The following is a 23,187-nucleotide window of genomic DNA, read 5'->3' on the forward strand; positions in this document are numbered from 1 at the left end:
CCAATCAGGACCTCTCTCTCTCCAGCCCCCATCCCAGCTACCTAAAGCGGACCCACCTATGTAGGCTAGTCCTTCAACTGCTCCCCCTGGGGAAGGGGAGGCAGGGATCCCAAACTGACGGAGACCTGGGGTTGAGTCACCTTGTCCCTGGGAACCAGGCTGGGGCCAAAGACAACCCCAGATCAGAGGAATGCTCATCTTGGCATGTGTGGCTTAGGTTTAGGGTGGCCAGATAAAGTACAGGATGTCCATTTATGTCCTAAATATTGCATGGGACATGCTTACTCCAAAAAAAGTATTTGCTGTTTATCTGCAGTTCAACTTTAACTAGGCGTCCTGGGTTTGTTTGTTTGTTTGTTTTCCGGTACGCGGGCCTCTCACTGTTGTGGCCTCTCCCGTTGCGGAGCACAGGCTCCGGAAGCGCAGGCTCAGCGGCCATGGCTCACGGGCCCAGCCGCTCCGCGGCATGTGGGATCTTCCCGGACCGGGGCACGAACCCGTGTCCCCTACATCGGCAGGCGGACTCTCAACCACTGCGCCACCAGGGAAGCCCACGTTCTGGGTTTTATTTACGAAATTTGGTAGTCTACTTGGGCAACAGTCTCTCAGACCCTTTGTAGGAGTGTTCAACGGTTGGTAGTGTCTCCACAAACATCTTGAGCATCTGATTAGAAGGAACACTAAGGGGTGGACTTGAGGGCGTGGGGTGGCTATAATAGGGAAGCCCCGTGGGTGTGTGGGAGCGTGCAGGGGTAGTTAAGTCACTTTTTAATTATCAGAGTAGAGGTTTGATGGAGCTCCTGTGCGGGACTCGGTAGTTTCAGTACTACTTATCTCCCTCACTGTCCCCAAATGTATGACCAGAACTACTGTCCTATTCTGTGACGCTCTCGGAGACATCTCATGTGTCCCAGCTGTCCCAGCCGGCTGGGTTCAGAGCCCCAGCCCGCGTCCTGGGGCCCCTCCTCCCCGTTCGCGGCGCTGGCCACGCCCCACTTTGCTATCCTACCCTTTTCTGGGTCAGCTGGTGCTGGCGTCAGGCGGAGGGATGGGCTGGCTCAGCTCGACCCGGCAGGGCTTGTTTACTATGGCTGATGATCTGGAGCAGCAGTGAGTTAATCCTGTCTCTTTCTCTATCTCTATCTCTGGGCCATGAACCTGGGACTGTCTGTGGCTGAGGAACAGTTTTAGACACCTTCCAGACTTTCCTTTTTCAGGTCGGCTTCAGGGGAGGGTTGGGGGGTTGCGTCTGGTTGCTTTCCTTTTGCCCAGAAGATGCGGCAGCAGAGCCAGGGGAGCAATGGAAGAGAACGATTTCTACAGCCCAGCGGTTCTGACTTTCCACTTTAGTGTTCGCCTTCATTCCTTGCTCCCCTCTAGTCTATGTACCCTGGGATTAGATTTAGTGGTGATGTCTCAGATTCCCCCAAAGCAAGCGTGTGGACGCGGGTGCGGGGGTAACAGCCAGGTCTGCTCGTCTGGATTTGCTCCAGGTCGTGAGGCAGGGGTGTGGGAAGAGCCTCGCTTAGCCCAGCCCAGCACGGGTAAGGCGTGGCAAGCGGAGAGCGGGCTCCACTGCGCTGGGATTGGTCTGGGTTAATAGGCTTGCAAGTTTCTTTCGCTCTCGCCAACCGAGACGCTTAGTCGCTGGCAATCCTTGTTGATAGTTTTTAATCATCATAACAATATCCTTAATGCTGCGGTTTCAGAATTAGAGCTTTTGGAATTTGTTAACACCGTCTCAAGGACATCAAGTTTGGATGCCACCTGTAGGTGGTGTGACAAGCAGTTCACAGTCTAATAGGAGCAAGGAAAAGTTGCTTGGAGAATGACTCAGCTTCCAGCCAAGCGGGGTGCCGGGGGGGGGGGGGGGGGGGTCGCCCCCCCCCCTGCCGATGCGGGCGGGGGGGGGGGGGGGGTCGGGGGGGCGTGTTCACCAAAACTGGGCCTTTCCTGGATCCCGTGTTCCCCCTTGTTTCCCCCTTTTCAGAGCTGTTTGCAAAACTAATTAACATTATGACAATAATACCTTCCTGGACTTGAAGGAACTGCCCAGGAGAGTGGTGTTTTTCCAAAATGATGCTTCCAAGAGGAGATTTACAATAGCTACGATGACTTAGAGAAATCGAATATTAGAGCTGGTAGAGATTCAGGTAGATCAGTTCCTTTTTACAAATGAAGAATCCAGTGCCCAAAGAAGTTAGGAGATCTCAAGATCACAGAGGTCTAGAACAGTCTTCTCACCCAGCACAAAATCCCTTCTGCCTCACCCACCTTCAGGATAAAGGCACCCTAAAGGGAAGAGACAACCCCAGCCGGCTAAGTTCATGGCTAAGTGGCTGCTCTGCTTCTTGCCTGAATTCCCCAGCTCAGTCCTCATCTCCCCAGTGGTATGGAGCAGATAGTGTGCCAGGGACTATTTCCAGTGCTTTACCAGTAGCATTTTTGGTGGAGAGGAAAAGCTCTCCCTGAAGAGTATCTCTGCAGAGCAGCCCTTGATGCCGTTCCTTGGAACAACATTTCTCCTGAGTGCTGCTTTGGGCAGATATAAGGCAATGTGGGGTCCAGATGACATGCCCTGACTTGTCACAGTCTCTGTGGGGTGGAGAGAAGGTTTGTCTCTTAAGACTGGCAACATTCTGTGGTCTTGGTGCCCGTGCTTCTAGCCTATAAGGAATTCCAGTGGAATATTCAAAGGGTTCTGAGTCTTTTTAGGACTGCATTGATTGAGAGTGACAGCTCTCATCTGGCTAAAGCCATTGATGGACCAGTTTCAGCCGCAACCTCAGTATTTCTTTCAAACCTCAGTCACTAAGATTTGCTACTTGCAAAACACTGGGAATACAGATAGCTTATGATTTAGCTGGGGAAAAGAACATTTATTGGGAGTTTATCTTGTGCTAGTGTGATGTCTCTGTGCATTCATTCATTTGATCTTTATGACAACCCTATGAGGTAGATACTATTATTACCTCCCTTTAAAGATGAGGAAACTGACAGGGAAGGCTAAATAATGTGTCCAAAGACACATTGCTGGTGAGTGGCAATGCCAGGATTAGAACTTCAGCCTCTGGCCTTAGGTCACACCTCCTTTCAGAAAACAGACAAATGTGAAACTGTGCTTGTATAATGTGAGCATTCGTGTGTGGCCTTGAAAAAATAAGGCGAAACCTGGATTTGAGATCCAGGTTCTAGTTCTGCTTCTTTTTCTAACTAGCTGTATAACCTCTTTGGGCATCACTTTGCTCATCTGTAAAATAAAGAGGCTGGACTAGATTTCTAAGGAACTATTCTAATCTAAAATTCTGCGCTTCAAACGATGTAGCAAGATGCCCAATGTGTGCCAAGGGGGGGGTTGGTAATAGTTCCCCTCGCTCCCCCGCAGAATGCCCCTGCTTGACTGTTCTGATGTTTACAGGCCCTTTCTGTAACTGGTGGTGTGGATCCTGAAATCCACTTCATCCAGACAGAGTTCAAGAAAAGAGAAATATCATATGGGATGGAAAAGGAATAATAAAAGCTCATTCACTGAGCATCTGTTTTGTCCCAGGCACCTTATGAGGTCCCTTCCATATCTAGATGCTCAAAGACAGGTTATTTAACAGGCCAACACCATTCTGCTTGTAAATGATATTACTGTGACTTAGATCCAGGGTGTTTTTTTTTTTCTAAAGCATTTTTTGGGGCTTTTGTTTGTTTGTTTTTGGCTGCATTGGGTCTTCGTTGCTGCATGTGGGCTTTCTCTAGTTGTGGCGAGCAGGGCCTACTCTTCATTGTGGTGTGCAGGCTTCTCATTGCAGTGGCTTCTCTTGTTGCAGAGCACGGGCTCTAGGTGCTCAGGCTTCAGTAGTTGTGGCACGTGGGCTCAGTAGATGTGGCTCGCGGGCTCTAGAGTGCAGGCCCAGTAGTTGTGGTGCACGGGCTTAGTTGCTCCCCGGCATGTGGGATCTTCCTGGACCAGGGCTCGATCCCGTGTCCCCTGCATTGGCAGGCGGATTCTAGACTACTGTACCACCAGGGAAGTCCCTAGATCCAGGGTTTTTAAAAATTATTCCACAACTGCTACTTTCAACCTCTACCCTGCAATGACTTAAAGTTCCCTGGGTATAAAGTAGAAAGCAAGATAGGTTATCTTATCTGTTTTACTGCATGCCACTGGAGGTGATGACGTGTGAGCTTTCTACTCATTTTATAAACTGGAAACAAGGCCAAGGGCAACCTTTGTCCTGTCAGGGAATCACAGCAGGACTTGAACCCAGGTCTCCCTCATCCTACTCCCTGCCTGTCCCATCATGTCATTCAAGGCTGGACTGATTGATTGCCTGAGAGCCCAACTGGGCACTGACACAGTGCTCTGTACTTCCAGGGGCTTGGAAGAGGGCACACACGAACCTTGGTGCCCTGCCAGGAGGGCAGGTGGCATGGGAATTTGCCCTACTCTAAAGGAACATACAGTCCTAGGGATGGCAAAGGAGAACTGAAACATTAGTTAAAAGTTGGCTTTTTTCCCCTTGTAACCTCCTTGAACATTATAATAACCAGTAACAAAGTGGAGTTGTAAAGCTCAAATGAGATAAAAAAATGTGAAAGGGCTTTGTAAACTGTGAAGTGTCCTGCACATGGTATTCTGAGTATCTGTTGAAACAAAGGGCATGTTGTTGTTAATAACCATTTACCAGAGAAGAGTAACAGTCTATCAGGCAGCTAGGGAATTGCTGACTGCCATAGGGGCAGGTTTCCTGAGCCTGGAAACACCCTGCACCCTGATAACTCTTTTGCAACTAACTGCCAGCAAGGCTGAGAGCATCAGTGTTTCCAGCTTTGCCAGTGAGTGTCTCTGTGTCTCCCTGTCCCAGGCCTCAAGGCTGGCTGAGCAGCTGGCTGCCCACTTGGCGCCCCACTTCCATGTCTCAGCTGAAGAATGTGGAAGCCAGGATCCTCCAGTGTAAGTAGAAGGGACACTCGTCCCACCTCCCTCGGGAGGCCCAGGATAGAGGATCTTCCCGGAGCCTGGCACACTGAGCCCACTGATTCCTGATTGACAGTGCTTGGGGTGGGAGGAAGGGATGTCTGTGACTGGAGGGAAAAGATTTGCCCAGAGGACACACATTCCATGATAGTGGTTCCTTGACATCTCCCTCCCTGTCCGTCATGCTGGTTTCTGTCACATCCCACAACTTCACCTCAAACCCTGTACCAGCTATTAACATACAACATGTACAAATGTACACATTCTCTCCTTTACTTCTTCCTTCTATTCTTTTCTTTTGCCATCTCTCCCTTTCTCATCAAACACACAAGCACTTCTTAGATTTACCATCTTCCTACCCAAGGACCAGCAGTCTTGTATTCTCTAATATTACTATTCCTTGTGTTCTGCCCAATTAGCGCCCCCCCACCCCACCCTGCCATCCAGTTACCAGAGTGGTTGGGGATTCCCACAGACCAGCTCTAGTGGGCAGTGTTCTGTGGGGGTTAAGGCATCCCAGGAACATCAGCAGCCACCGACTCAAACAAGATCCTTGGGCCACATCTCCCCATATTCCTCATATGATCTTCCCCGCCCTATAGCCACTGCCCCAGCCATGGCTACCCTCTCTCTTATGGGCTGGGATAAGTACAACCACAGAACAGCCACAGTTTTCAAGCCTTTCAAGCTGTCTGGGATCCAGGTGACCTCCCCCCCACCCCAGCAGCTCTGTCATGTGATGGCCTTCACACCAGCAGAGCAAGCATTGCCCACCTTGGTCTGTCCCTAAGAGGGACCTGGCTCAACCCTCCCAGATACCCTCAGTGAGGACACTACTGTCCATGGGTCAAGCCCCAAGCACATACAGGTACAAGAGTGATAGATGCTGAAGCTCTGTGGGGTCAGTGGGGTCACTGCCACCGTGGACCCAAAGGGACCCAAACAGCCTCAAGGAATAAGATGGCCCCTCTTAATACCTACAGACTAGACGGTCTACAAATTGTACTTGGAGTTGAACTCTTAGGATGTATGGTCAGAGAGTTGTGAAAGGAAAGGCAAGGGAGGTCAGGAAGGGTTTGGGGATGAGAGAGAACTGAGGAGTGGGAGTCCAAGCAAAAGGATGATGCTGTCAGCACACAGTCTTATCGCTCTGCCCTGGACCCCTCTCCCCAGGCCTCCAGAACAAGTTCCTGGCCCGATATGTGTCCCTCCCAAACCAGAACAAGATCTGGACGGTGACAGTGAGCCCTGAGCTCAGGGACCGCACGCCCCTGGTGATGGTGCATGGCTTTGGGGGCGGCGTGGGCCTCTGGATCCTCAACATGGATTCACTGAGCGCCCGCCGCACTCTGCACACCTTCGATCTGCTCGGCTTTGGGCGAAGCTCTAGGCCAACGTTCCCGAGGGACCCAGAGGGGGCCGAGGAAGAGTTTGTGACCTCGATAGAGACGTGGCGGGAGACCATGGGGATCCCCAGTATGATCCTCCTGGGGCACAGTCTGGGAGGATTCCTGGCCACTTCCTACTCAATCAAGTACCCTGACAGGTAAGGGGGAGCCACCCATCTCCATCACGACAACTCCTCGACCTGCTGGGAAACTTCCGGTATTTGTTTCCAATAGTTCTCTTCCTGGGTGATTTAAGGGCTGTGATACCTTTAAGCAAAGACAACTTGACTCCTCCTTTTTCCTCCTTTAGAGTTAAACACCTCATCCTGGTGGACCCATGGGGCTTTCCCCTCCGACCAACTGACCCCAGTCAGATCCGTGCACCCCCGACCTGGGTCAAGGCTGTGGCCTCTGTCCTAGGGCGTTCCAATCCACTGGCTGTTCTTCGAGTAGCTGGGCCCTGGGGTGAGTAGCCTGTAGATGGAAAACTATCTCCTCAAACCACAGCTGTCCCATTCTAGAAGCCCCACTGCCCCTGGACTCTCACCATCCCCTCTTGTTCATGAAAAGTGGGAATAGGCCTAACATTGTTATTTAAAGCTATTAATCTGGACCAGATGTCTTTGTCTGCAGTTTCAGAAGGTTCTTTTTTTCCCTTCATCTGCATGGAAAAAGCTTTTCCATGCAAGAGACAGATGGAGCAGAACTGCTACTCTGTGCCCCAGAGAGAATGGGGCCGTGAGGTGACTCTTCCTCTGCTGAGTTTCTGTGCTACATGTTTATGGCAGCTTGTTGGTGTTTCAGCGTGGTCACCACTGCTGGATCCCATCCCTGCAGCTCACTTAGCACCTGTTGCCAGGAGAGGTCAGGACCAGAGCCTCCAGCCTAGCCCACAGTGGCAGGCAAGCTCCTGCCCCAGTCAGACACCACATCTTCACCACTTAGTAGCTGTCAGCAAATCCTGTGAGTGAAGGGAGGGAAGGAGGGGGGAGCCAGCCAGAGTGAGTGGGATCAATATGCCCCAGCCTTCTGACCTCACACTGCTAGTACCCTCCCTATGTGGGGAGGCTTTTAGTCTGATAAAGCGAAAAGCAGATTCCCTTTATGGAAAAGATTGGTGGCCATCTATTTTGCACTGATGGCTTATATATACACAGTAATGTTCAATAGTCAATTATGATGAACTAATTGCTAATGGCTGAATAAGAGTTGTCTCTCTAGGCCTTTCAAGAGAAACAGAATGGCTCTGGATAAAAGAGAAAAATGAGCACTTGAGCAGAAGGTAGGAGTTTGGGGAGAAAGGAAGGAAAGCAAGAGACACAGGTGCCAAAGGACACTAAATGCACAGAGGGCTGACCTTAGGGCACCCAGCACTGTGCACTCCAGCAGACCTTCTATAATCCTTTCACAGGGAGAAGCCCTGATCTAACCACTCTCCCCATTTCTGGACTTGCCTCTGGCCAGGTCCATGCATGGGCATCAGAGCTGTTATGGTTGGGGAGGTTGGCTGGTAGCCATGCAGGAGGACCAGGGCCCAGGGGATCCCGGCTTTGCTTCCCTCTCACCCCTTGCTTCTCACACAGAGACAGCAGACCAGAAGAGAGAGGCCAGAAGCTGATCATTCATTAGGCCCAATTTTTACAGTGTGTTTCAAGTGCCCTACTGCTTGTATATGTACTATTTAAAGAAAGGTGAAGGGAACAGATTGCTCTAAAACTGTGCCCCAGGTCTGAGATGCCAGCATTAGGTTTACCTCTTCACTCGTATTCTATCACAGGCCTGAACATGAGAGGGCTCTTGGGAGGTGGTCTGGTTTCATCCACTACCTTCAGAAGATTAAACGGCCATAAAGGGTCTCGGGGAGAAAGAGAACATAGCTCAGACTGTAAAAGCAAAGCATCTCAACCATGGACTCCTGTGGGGCTTGTGATCCTTGGAGAGAAAGATCTTGGGACTTCATTGAGCTGCAGATAATCCGGTTCCTCAGTGACATTAGACTGTCTAAATTCTTTGGCAACTAACTGACTCTCATTTGTAGTCACCTGGAGCTTCCCAAAAGACTTGCATGCTCTGTCTGCCACTATAACATTAAGTGTACAAAGCAAACAAACCCTTAGGAGAAATAATGTTTGGTTAAAGTTGTTAACACATACAAAAGCAGGAGTCTTTCTTCCCTATTCAAATCGGCCTCTCCACGTTCTGTCCCCTCCCAGGGCCCAGCCTGGTACAGCGATTCCGACCAGACTTCAAGCGCAAGTTTGCAGACTTCTTTGACGATGATACTATATCGGAGTATATCTACCACTGCAATGCCCAGAATCCCAGGTGAGGGCAGCTTCAGCTCAGGTCGATTGATGGGTTGGCAGCTAAAACTCAAGCTGCTGGAAAACTCCAGAACGGTCCCAGGATCATTCTATGCTACATTTCTTCTTCCACAGAGCTCTCATTCAGTTAGGGGAACATAGGCATTAGCAGGCTTGATGGTTTCCAGAGACTTTCCCAGGGATAGGCACAAAGGGATGGAGAAGATAACAGATTAATTAAACATGCCGCCCATCTCTAGAGAAGGATCCTTACTCTTCCCTGGAGATAGGCAGTTAGCCTGACAGGCAAAAAGACTGGAAAACATTTGCAAAGATCTTTTTTTTTTTTAACTGAAAAAGTGATATGAACATGGTATTTTTTTTTTATTTTATTTATTTTTTTATATATCAGGTCCTTATTAGTCATCCATTTTATACACATCAGTGTATACATGTCAATCCCAATTGCCCAATTCATCACACACCCCCCGCCCCCCCACGGCTTTCCCCCCTTGGTGTCCATAGGTTTCTCCTCTACATCTGTGTCTCTACTTCTGCCCTGCAAACCAGTTCATCTGTACTGTTTTTCTAGGTTCCACATATACGTGTTAATACACGATATTTGTTTTTCTCTTTCTGACTTACTTTACTCTGTAGGACAGTCTCTGGATCCAACCACATCTCAACAAATGATCCAATTTCGTTCCTTTTTATGGCTGAGTAATATTCCATTGTATATATGTACCACAACTTCTTTATCCATTCGTCTGTTGATGGGCATTTAGATTGCTTCCATGACCTGGCTATTGTAAATAGTGCTGCAGTGAACAGTGGGATACATGTGTCTTTTTGAATTGTGGTTTTCTCTGGGTATATGCCCAGTAGTGGGATTGCTGGATCATACGGTAATTCTATTTTTAGTTTTTTAAGGAACCTCCATACTGTTCTCCATAGTGGCTGTATCAGTTTACATTCCAAGTGCAAGAGGGTTCCCTTTTCTCCACACCCTCTCCAGCATTTGTTGTTTGTAGATTTTCTGATGAAGCCCATTCTAACTGGTGTGAGGTGATACCTCATTGTAGTTTTGATTTGCATTTCTCTAATCATTAGTGATGTTGAGCAGCTTGTCATGTGATTCTTGGCCATCTGTATGTCTTCTTTGGAGAAATGTCTATCTAGGTCTTCCTCCCATTTTTGGATTGGGTTGTTTGTTGTTTTAATATTGAGTGCATGAGCTGTTTATATATTTTGGAGATTAATCCTTTGTCCACTGATTCATTTGCAAATATTTTCTCCCATCCTGAGGGTTGTCTTTTTGTCTTGTTTATGGTTTCCTTTACTGTGCAAAAGCTTTTAAGTTTCATTAGGTCCCATTTGTTTATTTTTGTTTTCATTTCCATTACTCTAGGAGGTGGATCAAAAAAGATCTTGCTGTGATTTATGTCAAGGAGTGTTCTTCCTATGTTTTCCTCTAGGGTTTTATAGTGTCCAGTCTTACATTTAGGTCTCTAATCCATTTTGAGTTTATTTTTGTGTATGGTGTTAGGGAGTGTTCTAATTTCATTCTTTTACATGTAGCTGTCCAGTTTTCCCAGCACCACTCGTTGAAGAGACTGTCTTTTCTCCATTGTATATCCTTGCCTCCTTTGTCATAGATTAGTTGACCATAGGTACGTGGGTTTACCTCTGGGCTTTCTATCTTGTTCCATTGATCTATGTTTCTGTTTTTGTGCCAGTACCATATTGTCCTGATTACTGTAGCTTTGTAGTATAGTCTGAAGTCAGGGAATCTGATTCCTCCAGCTCCGTTTTCTTCCCTCAAGATTGCTTTGGCTATTCAGAGTCTTTTGTGTCTCCATACAAATTTTAAGATTTTTTTGTTCTAGTTCATAAAAAATGCCATTGGTAATTTGATAGGGATTGCATTGAATCTGTAGATTGCTTTGGGTAGTATAGTCATTTTCACAATATTGATTCTTCTAATCCAAGAACATGGTATATCTCTCCATCTGTTGGTATCATCTTTAATTTCTTTCATCAGTGTCTTATAGTTTTCTGCATACAGGTCTTTTGTCTCCCTAGGTTTATTCCTAGGTATTTTATTCTTTTTGTTGCAGTGGTAAATGGGAGTGTTGCCTTAATTTCTCTTTCAGATTTTTCATCATTAGTGTATAGGAATGCAAAAGATTTCTGTGCATTAATTTTGTATCCTGCAACTTTACCAAATTCAATGATTAGCTCTAGTAGTTTTCTGGTGGCATCTTTAGGATTCTCTATGTATAGTATTATGTCATCTGCAAACAGTGACAGTTTTACTTCTTTTCCAGTTTGTATTCTTTTTATTTCTTTTTCTTCTCTGATTGCCATGGCTAGGACTTCCAAAACTATGTTGAATAATAGCGGTGAGAGAGGACATCCTTGTCTTGTTCCTGATCTTAGAGGAAATGCTTTCTGGTTTTCACCATTGATAATGATGTTTGCTGTGGGTTTGTCATATATGGCCTTTATTATGTTGAGGTAGGTTCCCTCTATGCCCACTTTCTGTAGAGTTTTTATCATAAATGGGTGTTGAATTTTGTCAAAAGCTTTTTCTGCATCTATTAAGATGATCATATGGCTTTTATTCTTCAGTTTGTTAATATGATGTATCATATTGATTGATTTGCATATATTGAAGAATCCTTGCATTCCTGGGATAAATCCCACTTGATCATGGTGTATGATCCTTTTAATGTGTTGTTGGATTCTGTTTGCTAGTATTTTGTTGAGGATTTTTGCATCTATATTCATCAGTGATATTGGTCTGTAATTTTCTTTTTTTGTAGTACCTTTGTCTGGTTTTGGTATCAGGGTGATGGTGGCCTCATGGAATGAGTTTGGGAGTGTTCCTTCCTCCGCAATTTTTTGGAAGAGTTTGAGAAGGATGGGTGTTAGCTCTTCTCTAAATTTTTGATAGAATTCACCTGTGAAGCCATCTGGTCCTGGACTTTTGTTTGTTGGAAGATTTTTAATCACAGTGTCAACTTCATTACTTGTGATTGGTCTGTTCATATTTTCTATTTCTTCCTGGTTCAGTCTTGGAAGGTTATACCTTTTTAAGAATTTGTTCATTTCTTCCAGGTTGTCCATTTTATTGGCATAGAGTTGCTGGTAGTAGTCTCTTAGGATGGCCTGTATTTCTGCCGTGTCTGTTGTAACTTCTTCTTTTTCATTTCTAATTTTATTGATTTGAGTCCTCTCCCTCTTTTTCATTTTTTGTTTTGTTTTGTTTTTGTTTTTGTTTTTGTGTTTGCGGTATGCGGGCCTCTCACTGTTGTGGCCTCTCCCGTTGCCGAGCATAGGCTCCGGACGCGGAGGCCCAGCAGCCATGGCTCACAGGCCCAGCTGCTCCATGGCATGTGGGATCCTCCCGGACCAGGGCACGAACCCGTGTCCCCTGCATCGGCAGGCGGACTCTCAACCACTGCGCCACCAGGGAAGCCCTCCCTCTTTTTCTTGATGAGTCTTGCTAATGGTTTATCAATTTTGTTTATCTTCTCAAAGAACCAGCTTTTAGTTTTATTGATCTTTGCTGTTGTTTTCTTTGTTTCTATTTATTTCTGCTCTGATCTTTATGATTTCTTTCCTTCTGCTAACTTTGGGTTTTGTTTGTTTTTCTTCCTCTAGTTCCTTTAGGTGTAAGGTTAGATTGTTTATTTGAGGTTTTTCTTGTTTCTTGAGGTAGGCTTGTATAGCTATAAACTTCCCTCTTAGAACTGTTTTTGCTGCATCCCAAAGGTTTTGGATTGTCATGTTTTCATTGTCATTTGTCTCTAGGTATTTTTTGACTTCCTCTCTGATTTCTTCAGTGATCTCTTGATTATTTAGTAAAATAGTGTTTAGCCTCCATGTGTTTGTGTTTTTTACATTTTTTCCCCTGTAATTCATTTCTAATCTCATAGCGTTTTTGTCAGAAAAGATGCTTGATATGATTTCAATTTTCTTAAATTTACTGAGGCTTGATTTGTGACCCAAGATGTGATCTATCCTGGAGAATGTTCCATGCGCACGAGAAGAAAGTGTAATCTGCTGGTTTTGGATGGAATGTCCTATAAATATCAATTAAATCTATCTGGTCTGTTGTGTCGTTGAAAGCTTGTTTTTCCTTATTTATTTTCATTTTGGATGATCTGTTCATTGGTGTAAGTGAGGTGTTAAAGTCCCCCACTATTACTGTGTTACTGTCAATTTCCTCTTTTACAGCTGTTAGCAGTTGCCTTATGTATTGAGGTGCTCCTATGTTGGGTGTATATATAATTGTTATATCTTCTTCTTGGATTGATCCCTTTATCATTATGTAGTGTCCTTCCTTGTCTCTTGTAGCATTCTTTATTTTAAAGTCTATTTTATCTGATATGAGTATTGCTACTCCAGCTTTCTTTTTTTTTCCATTTGCATGGAATATCTTTTTCCATCCCCTCACTTTCAGTCTGTATGTGTCCCTAGGTCTGAAGTGGGTCTCTTGTAGACAGCATATATATGGGTCTTGTTTTTGTATCCATTCAGCAAGCCTGTGTCTTTTGGTTGGAGCATTTAATCCATTCACGTTTAAGGTAATTATCGATATGTATGTTCCTATGACCATTTTCTTAATTGTTTTGGGTTTGTTTTTGTAGGTCCTTTTCTTCTCTTGTGTTTCCCACTTAGAGAAGTTCCTTTAGCATTTGTTGTAGAGCTGGTTTGGTGGTGCTGAATTCTCTTAGCTTTTGCTTGTCTGTAAAGCTTTTGATTTCTCCATTGAATCTGAATGAGATCCTTGCTGGGTAGAGTAATCTTGGTTGTAGGTTCTTCCCTTTCATCACTTTAAGTATATCATGCCATTCCCTTCTGGCTTGGAGTTTCTGCTGAGAAATCAGCTGTTAACCTTATGGGAGTTCCCTTGTATGTTATTTGTCATTTTTCCCTTGCTGCTTTCAATTTTTCTTTGTCTTTAATTTTTGCCAATTTGATTACTATGTGTCTTGGTGTGTTTCTCCTTGGGTGTATCCTGTATGGGGCTCTGCACTTCCTGGACCTGGGTGGCTATTTCCTTTCCCATGTTAGGGAAGTTTTCAACTATAAACTCTGCAGATATTTTCTCTCGTCCTTCCTCTCTCTCTTCTCCTTCTGGGACCCCTATAATGCGAATATTGTTGCATTTAATGTTGTCCCAGAGGTCTCTTAGGCTGTCTTCATTTCTTTTCATTCTCTTTTCTTTATTCTGTTCCGCAGCAGTGAATTCCACCATTCTGTCTTCCAGGTCACTTATCCGTTCTTCTGCCTCAGTTATTCTGCTATTGATTCCTTCTAGTATAGTTTTCATTTCAGTTATTGTATTGTTCATCTCTGTTTGTTTGCTCTTTAATTCTTCTAGGTCTTTGTTAAACATTTCTTGCATCTTCTCGATCTTTGCCTCCATTCTTTTTCCGAGGTCCTGGATCATCTTCACTATCATTATTCTTAATTCTTTTTCTGGAAGGTTGCCTATCTCCACTTCATTTACTTGTTTTTCTGGGGTTGTATCTTGTTCCTTCATCTGGTACATAGCCCTCTGCCTTTTCATCTTGTCTATCTTTCTGTGAATGTGGTTTCTGTTCCACAGGCTGCAGGATTGTAGTTCTTCTTCCTTCTCTGAACATGGTATTTTTATAAAGAAAAAAAAATAAGAAAGTCTTCTCCTGTCCCAGACCTGTAATTCCTGAATCTTCTTGTTAGTTTAGGTTTGAGATATCATGTGACATTGCTTCAGGGAACCTCCTTACATATCTTCCTTTGCACACATGTGACTATCTCTAAACTACATTCCTACAAATAGAACTGCTGATGGAAAGATTATGCATTTAAAAATTTAATTATGTGCACCTTGAAATACTTACTGTCAGGATAGGAATGCCTTCCCTATCTTTGGGGGGTTTGGGGATGTCCGCAGAATCTCTAGAAGTTTATATCTATGACAACTCAGACATAGGCCCCAGAAGCCTGCTGATCTACAGTCTTGACAACTGCCATCCAGGGCAGAGTCAGGGAGGTAGTCTTCCCCTCAGGCAGTGCCATGTGAGTGGCTGATACCATGAAGCACCAGCTCTGTGGGGGCCTCACCCCACACTACTGGGAGGCATCTCAGGGGAGCCAAGGTCATTGGGAGCAGCAGCACTGCCCTGCCTCATTTCAGGACTGTTCAGCCCAAAGCTGTGAAGCAGCTGGGGTTTTGCATTCCAGCAGTGCTGTCTGAGCATTAGCGTCAAACCCAGACAGCTTTTAGGCAGCGTGGGAACTGTTCATCCAACATTCCTCAGGAGCCCAGCTGATTGAAGGGCCCTGCTTAAACAGCAGTATAGAAACTCAGCTCAACAGTCAAATCAGGAAGCCCACTGCTTCCTGCTCTTGACTCCTCTCAGCCCCCAGTGGGCTCAGTGCCAGTCTCATACTCTCTGAGACCCTGCAGGCCCACCCCTAGCCCTTTCCTCAGAGCATTCCCCAGTCCCAGACCTAGTTCCGTATAATGAATGGCCTCCCAATCTAAGCCACAGAGTACATAATCACACACCTGATTCAGGTCCTAGAAGAAGCAGAGATGACATCGGTGATAACCAGCCCCTTCCCCCAAACCCCATCACTCAATTTTATAAGCCCCTGAGTCTTTCTGAATTGTAACCCTCATGAGCTCTTACCATTCCCTTGGAAAACATATGATTTGGCCAAAGAATAATATTTGGGGGATGGGGTACCTACTTTGCTTCACCTAAATTTAGGGGCTTTGTACATATTTTCATTTTCTTCACAATGACCTAATAAAGTGGGTATAATTCCTCCCAGCTTGTAAATGAGAAAATTAAGGTGTATTCTTATTTACATGACTTGCTTAGAAACTACAGCCAGGATTTGAACTCATGTCTCTCTGACTCCAGAGTCCATGATTTTTCCACTATGCTGCACTGTCTTAAGGAGGAACCCTGTTTCTGGTGGCCTGTGCAGAACCCAGGCTCTCTTTCATCTCAGGGGTGCAAAGGAGACTGGGGATATAATTCCCAAACAGGCTGAGCCTGCTGGGCGGCAGTGTCCCCAGCCTCTCCTGCTTCCCAGGAGAGCAACCTGGACAGCTGGCTTCTGCCCCAGCCTTGCAGACCCCTCATGACACAGCCTCCGTTAGCTGTCCCTAAGGAAATGGCCAGGGAGCAAAGGAGATTAGATTGGCCGTCATTGCTTCTCAAGTCGCACAAACTGCTGCTCCCCCCAGGTCCTCACAAGACTGACGTTTCATTCCATTCTCCTCAGCAAGCCCTTTGTGCTTCTGTAGTACTTGCTCATCAGAGCCCACCCCAAGTGAACCCCCTGACCCTCTCCTTCAGCTCCAGGAAGCCAAGTCCCTAGTCTGTGTTCTCCTAGAAGTCCGCCACCCTTTAATTCTTGGGAAATTTGAAGTTAAGTTGATCGTATAATTCATTATTTATGCCTAAAGTATGAAGAAAATGTGAGCTCCAGGAGGGCAGGCACTGCGTCTGTCTTGTTCATACGTCCCCACCCTCAGCTCCGGGACGCCACATAAATATTTGTTGAATAAATAGTAACCTATTAGGCTCTTGGATAATTCTCAGTGCCATGGGGTTTTCACAAGTGTGTCCCTCCTAACTCATCTGTGATAGGAGCCTCTGGAGATTCAGTCCTGTCTCCTAATCTTCCTAATATTTAATGAGCCCAGTGCTGGGCTCTGAGAGGACCACAAAGAATGACAAAGATACTGCCCCAGCCTCTGAGATCAACAAACTGACATCTTAGGCTATGGCGTTTATTCATTGCCTCACCCTGTTTTGCTTCTTCAGCGGGGAGACGGCATTCAAAACCATGATGGAGTCCTTTGGCTGGGCCCGGCGACCCATGTTAGAGCGAATTCACTTGATTCAAAAAGAAATGCCCATCACCATGATCTATGGGGCCAACACCTGGATAGACACCAGCACGGGAAAAAAGGTGAAGCTGCAGCGGCCGGATTCCTACGTCCGAGACGTGGTACGTTGGCCACTGGAGGAGCAGGATTGAGGTGGAAACACTGCAACATCCCAGCACATGTTGACTGACCCAGAGTAGCTGAGTCAGGGTAGCGAAGGGTGATGGGAGAGTCGGGGGGAAAGAAGAGTGGACAGGTTGAGCCACGGCCGTGGATTTGAAAGAGTTGGCTCTCTGTAAAATCATAATTAGGGGCTTCTCACTTCTGTGTAGCTCAGTTCAGCTGAAAGCCAGATTCTTGTCCAATAGTCAGGCACAGGCACCACGCTGTCCCTCCACCCCCTGTAATTCCCACCCCAAACCAGAGCTGGGAACTGTAGAGGCTGCCATGAAGCCTTCCCACCACACTCCTCCGGCCACCCCCCCGCCCTCATTTGCTAATGAGTATGCTTAATTAGGCTAGTGCCTGATGGGCCCTGCTTTAGTGGACACGTGGATGACATGAGCAGGTCGCTGGAGGGGCTGGCATGGAAGGATAGATAAAATCAGGCACCATAGGAGAAGTAAGGATGGGATATTGGGATTCACTGACTCCCGCAGGGAAGTGCCGAGATCTGGGGAGAAAGGTGGACTGTTGTCTTAGATAAAATAAGTGCTCATGGGCGACGGGCAAGCAGGCTTAAGGGAAAAAGAAATGGTGCAATAGCTTTCCAGTGCCTTGAATAAAGGGCTGTCCCGCCCCTGGTGGGGTCCTCCATCCACAGGAGATCGAGGGCGCCTCACACCACGTGTACGCGGACCAGCCACACGTCTTCAACGCAGTGGTGGAGGAGATCTGCGACTCGGTTGATTGAGCTGCTCTCCCTAGAGGGCGAGGAGAAGCCAGAGAGCCACTCTCACCCCCGTCTCCTTACTTACCCCTCTGTCCTTCCCTGACCAACTAACATGTGCCAGCCAGGCAGAGTCTCGGGCTGCCCCCAGGGCAGGGCCACAGAAGGAGAGCACTCCTCTCTACGCTAAGGGCCAGAGGCAAAAGCCACAAGTGGCCTTGAGCTCCCCACCCCAGGGAAGAGCATAAAGGCTTGCAGAGTGCCACCCCACTCTCTCCATGCCGAGTGTTACCCAGGTGTGGTTATGAAGGGTCACACCAAGCTGCGTCCCCCCTGTGCCAAAGGGAGGGCGGCCACCTCCCCTGGGCGAAGGAGAGGCTCTCAGTGGCCTTTCCTGGCTCTGGAGTGTGTGTGGGGTAGGTTCCGTGCAGGAACATCTTCCTCCCCCATCACCCCCGGCCCCCCGGCCCCCCGGCCCATGCCAGTTCTGTCCGGAGTCTGGTTGGGACTGGTTCCCACTTAAGTACCAAGAGCAGGTCCTGCAGCTCCCGTGACCTGAGAGGTCATATCCAAAGCCCTCATTAACAGAGGAGGCCCAGGGCAGGGCAGGGCATGGCTGGTCCATGGTGAGACAGCTCTGCTCCAGGAGAGCTAGGGCTGGCACCCGGGTCTGCTGAGAGCCAGTGCTCACGGCAGACTCTGTTTGCTAAGGTTTGAGGCAAGCACCGTTGCCATGGGGCTGGTCCTGGCTGAGGATAAGCCTAACCCAGCCCTGTGTTCCAGCCTCATTGTACGGGGGTGCTGTTTGCCTGCCCTGTGTCTCAGCCCCAGCTGCCTAAGCTGGGAACACTCAAGTGCTTCCTTCCTGCCCCCTCTTCCTCCCGCTGGGAGGCCTATGGGCCTCCCTCTGTGCCTTGGGCCCTGAAGCCCCACCCATAGTGTTGAGAAAGGTGGCCCCTGGTGGAGAGAAGGGAAAGGCCCTTCAACCCTGAGCTGTGTCTGGATCCCCATCCTCTCTAGTATCTGCAGGGTTTTTCTACCTGCCCCCGGAGCTGAGGCTCACGTGAGCCTCTGCCCAGGGGCCAGTGGGGAGCCTCCAGCCGGCAGTTGCCTGTCCTCATCAGCCACAGGATGGTTCTCACTGCCTGGCCCTCCATCCCTGCCACCTGTCCTTCTGGTGTCCAGCTCCTCAGCCCCCGACCCCCCGTCACTCTCTCCCAGCGGCTGGTTCCAGGTGCTGCTCCGAGGTTCTGGGCAGTAGGCTGGGCCTGGCCCCAGAACCAGGGCAGTTCTCACCTACTCCTTCACTTTTGTAAAGCCAACCCTTTCACCAGAATAGTATTAACTCCTGGTGCTTTGTACTACTGGTCCAGCTGCCTTGGGCTCCTTTTCTATATTAATAAATAAATGAGTCAAAACTGCCTTTGGTAATGATGTTTAATATTGCTCCAACAAGAGTGGTGCTGAATTCACAACAGCTCCTGTGCTGCCTGAGTCAGAGGAGGGGGCCCCGAGAGGTACCCACGCACAGGCCACTCGACTCCCTCTCCCGTTTAGTGCAGCATCTGCCCCTTAAGAGGATGGATAAGGGCTGGATGGGCCAAGCCCCAACTCACAGGAGGAGAATTAGGCTGAACTGGGTGTTCCCTACTGCTCATTAAATAGCCCTATCATCTGAAGTTCACCTTGGCCTTCACCTGGACTGCTCCCTAGGGCCTATTCTAACTCCTGCTCACCCTCACCCTCAGCTGAAATATTCCTTCTGCAGGGAAGCTTTCCCCTAAACCCCTAGACTAGACTCGCACCCCCTCTTCTGTGTCTCCATGGCACACTCGAATGCCCCTTGGTAAAACTCATAAACTTGTAGTCACTTGTTTCGTGTCTGTCTTTCTTCCCTAGATCACAAGCTGCTTAAGGACAAGGGGCACGTCTGGCACCTAGTTCATGTTCAGTAGATGTTTATTTTGATTGAGCCAAGGGAAGTGAGGCATGCCAAGTGTTCAGACATGTTCAAATCATTACCAGCAGTGCCTGCTGTGCTGGGTGACTCCAGCTAGGCCCAGAATTTAACAGCTCAAAATGGCACTTAATCCTACATTTGTCATCATGAATGAATGAGTGAACAAATGAATGGAACTCCTGGGTATAATTGCAAAGCTCTGGTCTATCTGAGGACCCTGCATATTCTCTGACTGAAGATTGCTTGATGGCCAACACCTGCCATATGGAGGCAAGGGCAGGTTTTTGTTTTTGTTTTGGCCTTGCCACTCAGTTTATGGGATCTTAGTGCCCCAACCAGGTATCGAACCTGGGGTCCCGGCAGTGAGAGTGCCAAGTCCTAACCACTGGACCACCAGGGAAGTCCTGAGGACAGGTATTTAGAGTCAAGCACTAGGGCTGTGACAGTGAAGAAATGTGGTCCCTGCCTCCATGGGAAATTACATTCTACATGAAGACTCGTGTTTAATCAGATTATTACATCAATTAGTAAAAAATTGCAACTGAAAAGTGCAGCCCTTGAGAGGTTGGGAAGGCGTCCCTGGGGAAGTGATGACAGCTGAGCCTGAAGGAAGAGCAGGTGAAAGGAGTGGGGGGGCAGGTCTGTGGAGAGACCTATTAGCAGGAACAATGGCTGTGAAATGAGGTAGGGTGCGGATCCAGTCCTGCAGGTCCTCTGGCTGTGAGAAGAATGTCGTGTTCATCCTAAAAGCAATGGAAAGAAAGACCTGGAGCGGGACTTCCCGGGCGGTCCAGTGGTTAAGACTTCATGCTTCCACTGCAGGGGCACAGGTTTGATCCCAGGTCAGGGAACTAAGATCCCACATGCTGTGTGGTGCAGCCAAAGGAAAAAGGAAAAAATAAAGGAAAAAGAAAAAAATAATAACTGGAGTGGGGGTCAGGGTAGGGTGGGGAGTGTGACAGAATCTGACTTGAGACTGGAAATGACCACTCTGGCTGCTGTGTTGAGTACCCATTGGAGGGATATGAGTCCCTGCAGGGGAAACTTTGAGGCCACTGAGTGGTCCAGGCCAGTGATGCTGGTAGCTTGGACTTGGCCAGTGATTAGTGGACATGCAGAGAAGATGCAAGAAATGTTTAGGAGGTAAAATCAAAAAGACTTGATGCCAACGCTGAGTGCTGCTACCATCCCCTTGCAGGAAGGGCCAAGTAAGGCAGTAGTCAGCAAACCCACTCACATCACAAAACAATCTAGGGTATTTTTTTAAATATAAATTCCTCAGCTGTATACTCCAGAGTTTGATTCAGTATACCTGGGTGGAGTTTGACCATGACATCTGCATTTAAACACATTCCCTAGAAGATTCTGAGGCCCCCTGTCTGCAGGTACTGGTCTAAGGGACCCTGTGTCTCTGACCCTTGACCCAGAAGATCCATGTGGAAAAGTAGGGCCTATGGCCCTGAAAGTTCATCTCCTGTTCGCTCCTCTCTTTGGGAGGCTGCATAACATGCTGATCTGATTTTCCCAAAACCAACGCAATGCAAACACATTCCTCAGGAGTAGGTACAAGAAGAGTCTAAGGGTACAAATGAACATATTTACAAAACAGAAATAGAGTTACAGATGTAGAGAACAAACTTATGGTTACCGGGGGGAAAGGAAGAGGGATAAATTGAGAGATTGGGACTGACATATACGCACTACTATATACAAAATAGATAACTAATAAGGACCTACTGTATAGCACAGGGAACTCTACTCAGTACTCTGTAATGACCTACATGGGAAAAGAATCTAAAGAAGAGTGGATACATGTATATGTATAACTGAGTCACTTTGCTGTACACCTAAAACTAACACAACATTGTAAATCAACTATACTCCAATAAAATTTTTTTTAAAAAGTCTGAAGGTCACCCAGAGTGCCCTATTTACACTACCATGCCCAAACACATGGATGCATGCAAGCATGTGCACACGCATACACACGCGCACACACACACACACACTCCATCTGACTGGGGCATTCCTAATGTTCCCAGGGCTGGGACTAAGAAGTCGCTATGAACATACTACCCAATCAGCACCTTTCCTGGTGGGTTCTAAGGATTTATGGTAACAGTTCATGCTATAAACTCGGGCTCCTCAAAGGCCTAGCAGTTTACAAGGAGGGATTCCACAGATAGACATAAAGGGCTGTGACTAACTCCAGACCCAGAAGGTCTTGCACTGTTCAGTGGCTAGCAGGAAATGTGCTAAATATAACTTCCTCTTCAGGAGATAGACACTGAAATATGTGTGCTAAAAATGCAGTCTGGCTTCATTGCCAAAAGGGTGGTGAAATCTTGATGAATACCTCTGTCCACTCTGGCATGTCACACTGAAATCTCACAGCTGCAGGTATAGTTTGTGAGCAGACAGAAAAGAATCCTACTGGCTGATAACAGTGTCCAATGAATGGTGCAAAACATCACTTTTCTCATCATGTGACCTGTCAGTTCACACCAAGTCCTTCTTAGATGGGGTCTGGAGGGTCCTTTTTCTCTGATCTTCACCCCCTCCCCCAGGGTCCTGGTCTATCTGGAGGAAGCAAGTGAGATGCTTGAGATTTTGAGGGTCCGTCCCAACCCCATCCAGGTGAAATAGCTCAAGATGAACCATTTCTTCATTTGCTCATGTTGACTGTTTTTCATAGCATAAGCTCAGCATTGTTATACTAGAAAAGCCTTTGCCTTTATCCTACTAAACATCACTCTTCACTAGGGTTGAGAAGGAAAGACAAGCTCAGCTTGGCACTTGCGAGAATAATGAATTCCTAGACAGAATACTAAGGATTCATTGATGCCAACAGATGCACAGAGGCTTCCCCCAACCCAGGAAGACAAGACCACATTCTCCTGGTTGGTGACTCTTAATGGGGTAGGAGGAGCCCTCTGCAGACCTGACCTTGCTAATGATGCTCCTTCCTCCAGTGTGTTCTGAGGCCTGATGCAGAGTTTGTTATAGGCAACCTTTAGTTGATACATGTGAGAACAAATTATACAACCAGAAGAAACCTGGGACAAAGAGGACTCTGAAGGACGTGTGGTTGCAGACAATATTTTCATCTCCTCAGTGCAAAGTGTCTGACTTTGGAAAAGAAAGAGCACAAGGCTGACACCTGACAACTGATGTAGTGTCAAGGACAGAGTTTGGAGGAGGGCTTGTGACTTAAGACAAAAGATTTATGGACCTCTAATAAATTATAAGGTAACTAAAAAAATGGACATTATGTACTTCCCAAAATTTTCAAGGAAAGAGAAAAGTGTCCAAATAAAGCTGCTTAAACATGTATTACATCAGTGGTTTCCTACACGGGTCTGCAGACTGGAGCTTGTCCATGACAAAGGGTTTCTGGTCTATGATGAAATAATTTTTTTCAATATTTTTAAATTCTGAAATTATGTCCTTTCTAACCCAAGATTTTTTTTTTTTTTTTTGGTTGCATTGGGTCTTTGTTGCTGTGCACGGGCTTTCTCTAGTTGTGGAGAGCGGGGGCTACTCTTCATTGCAGCGCGCGGGCTTCTCATTGCAGTGGGTTCTCTTGTTGCGGAGCACAGACTCTAGGCGCGTGGGCTTCAGTAGTTGTGGCTCGTGGGCTCTAGAGCGCAGGCTCAGTAGTTGTGGCGTGCGGGCTTAGTTGCTCCGTGGCATGTGGGATCTTCCCAGACCAGGGCTCAAACCTATGTCCCCTGCATTGGCAAGCAGATTCTTAACCACTGCGCCACCAGGGAAG

The 23,187-nt window shown here is 47.1% G+C and overlaps 1 protein-coding gene and 1 non-coding gene across 2 annotated transcripts; one reads left to right on the top strand and one right to left on the bottom strand.

Moving 5' to 3' along the window:
- Positions 1 to 1,048: 1,048 nt before the first annotated feature.
- ABHD4 (abhydrolase domain containing 4, N-acyl phospholipase B) lies at positions 1,049 to 17,476 on the top strand. Its single transcript, XM_007449520.1, has 7 exons — positions 1,049 to 1,110; positions 4,857 to 4,945; positions 6,143 to 6,515; positions 6,668 to 6,822; positions 8,571 to 8,682; positions 16,499 to 16,685; positions 17,387 to 17,476. Exons 1-7 carry the CDS (start codon positions 1,049 to 1,051, stop codon positions 17,474 to 17,476), a joined length of 1,068 nt encoding a protein of 355 aa, XP_007449582.1.
- A 2,263-nt stretch (positions 17,477 to 19,739) lies between these two features.
- TRNAE-CUC (transfer RNA glutamic acid (anticodon CUC)) lies at positions 19,740 to 19,812 on the bottom strand. Its single transcript has one exon. It is a non-coding gene; the product is annotated as a tRNA-Glu (tRNA).
- Positions 19,813 to 23,187: the final 3,375 nt, after the last annotated feature.

The sequence above is a fragment of the Lipotes vexillifer genome, unplaced genomic scaffold (genome assembly GCF_000442215.2).
Source record: "Lipotes vexillifer unplaced genomic scaffold, Lipotes_vexillifer_v1.1 scaffold1093, whole genome shotgun sequence".
NCBI classification, from domain to species: domain Eukaryota; kingdom Metazoa; phylum Chordata; class Mammalia; order Artiodactyla; family Lipotidae; genus Lipotes; species Lipotes vexillifer.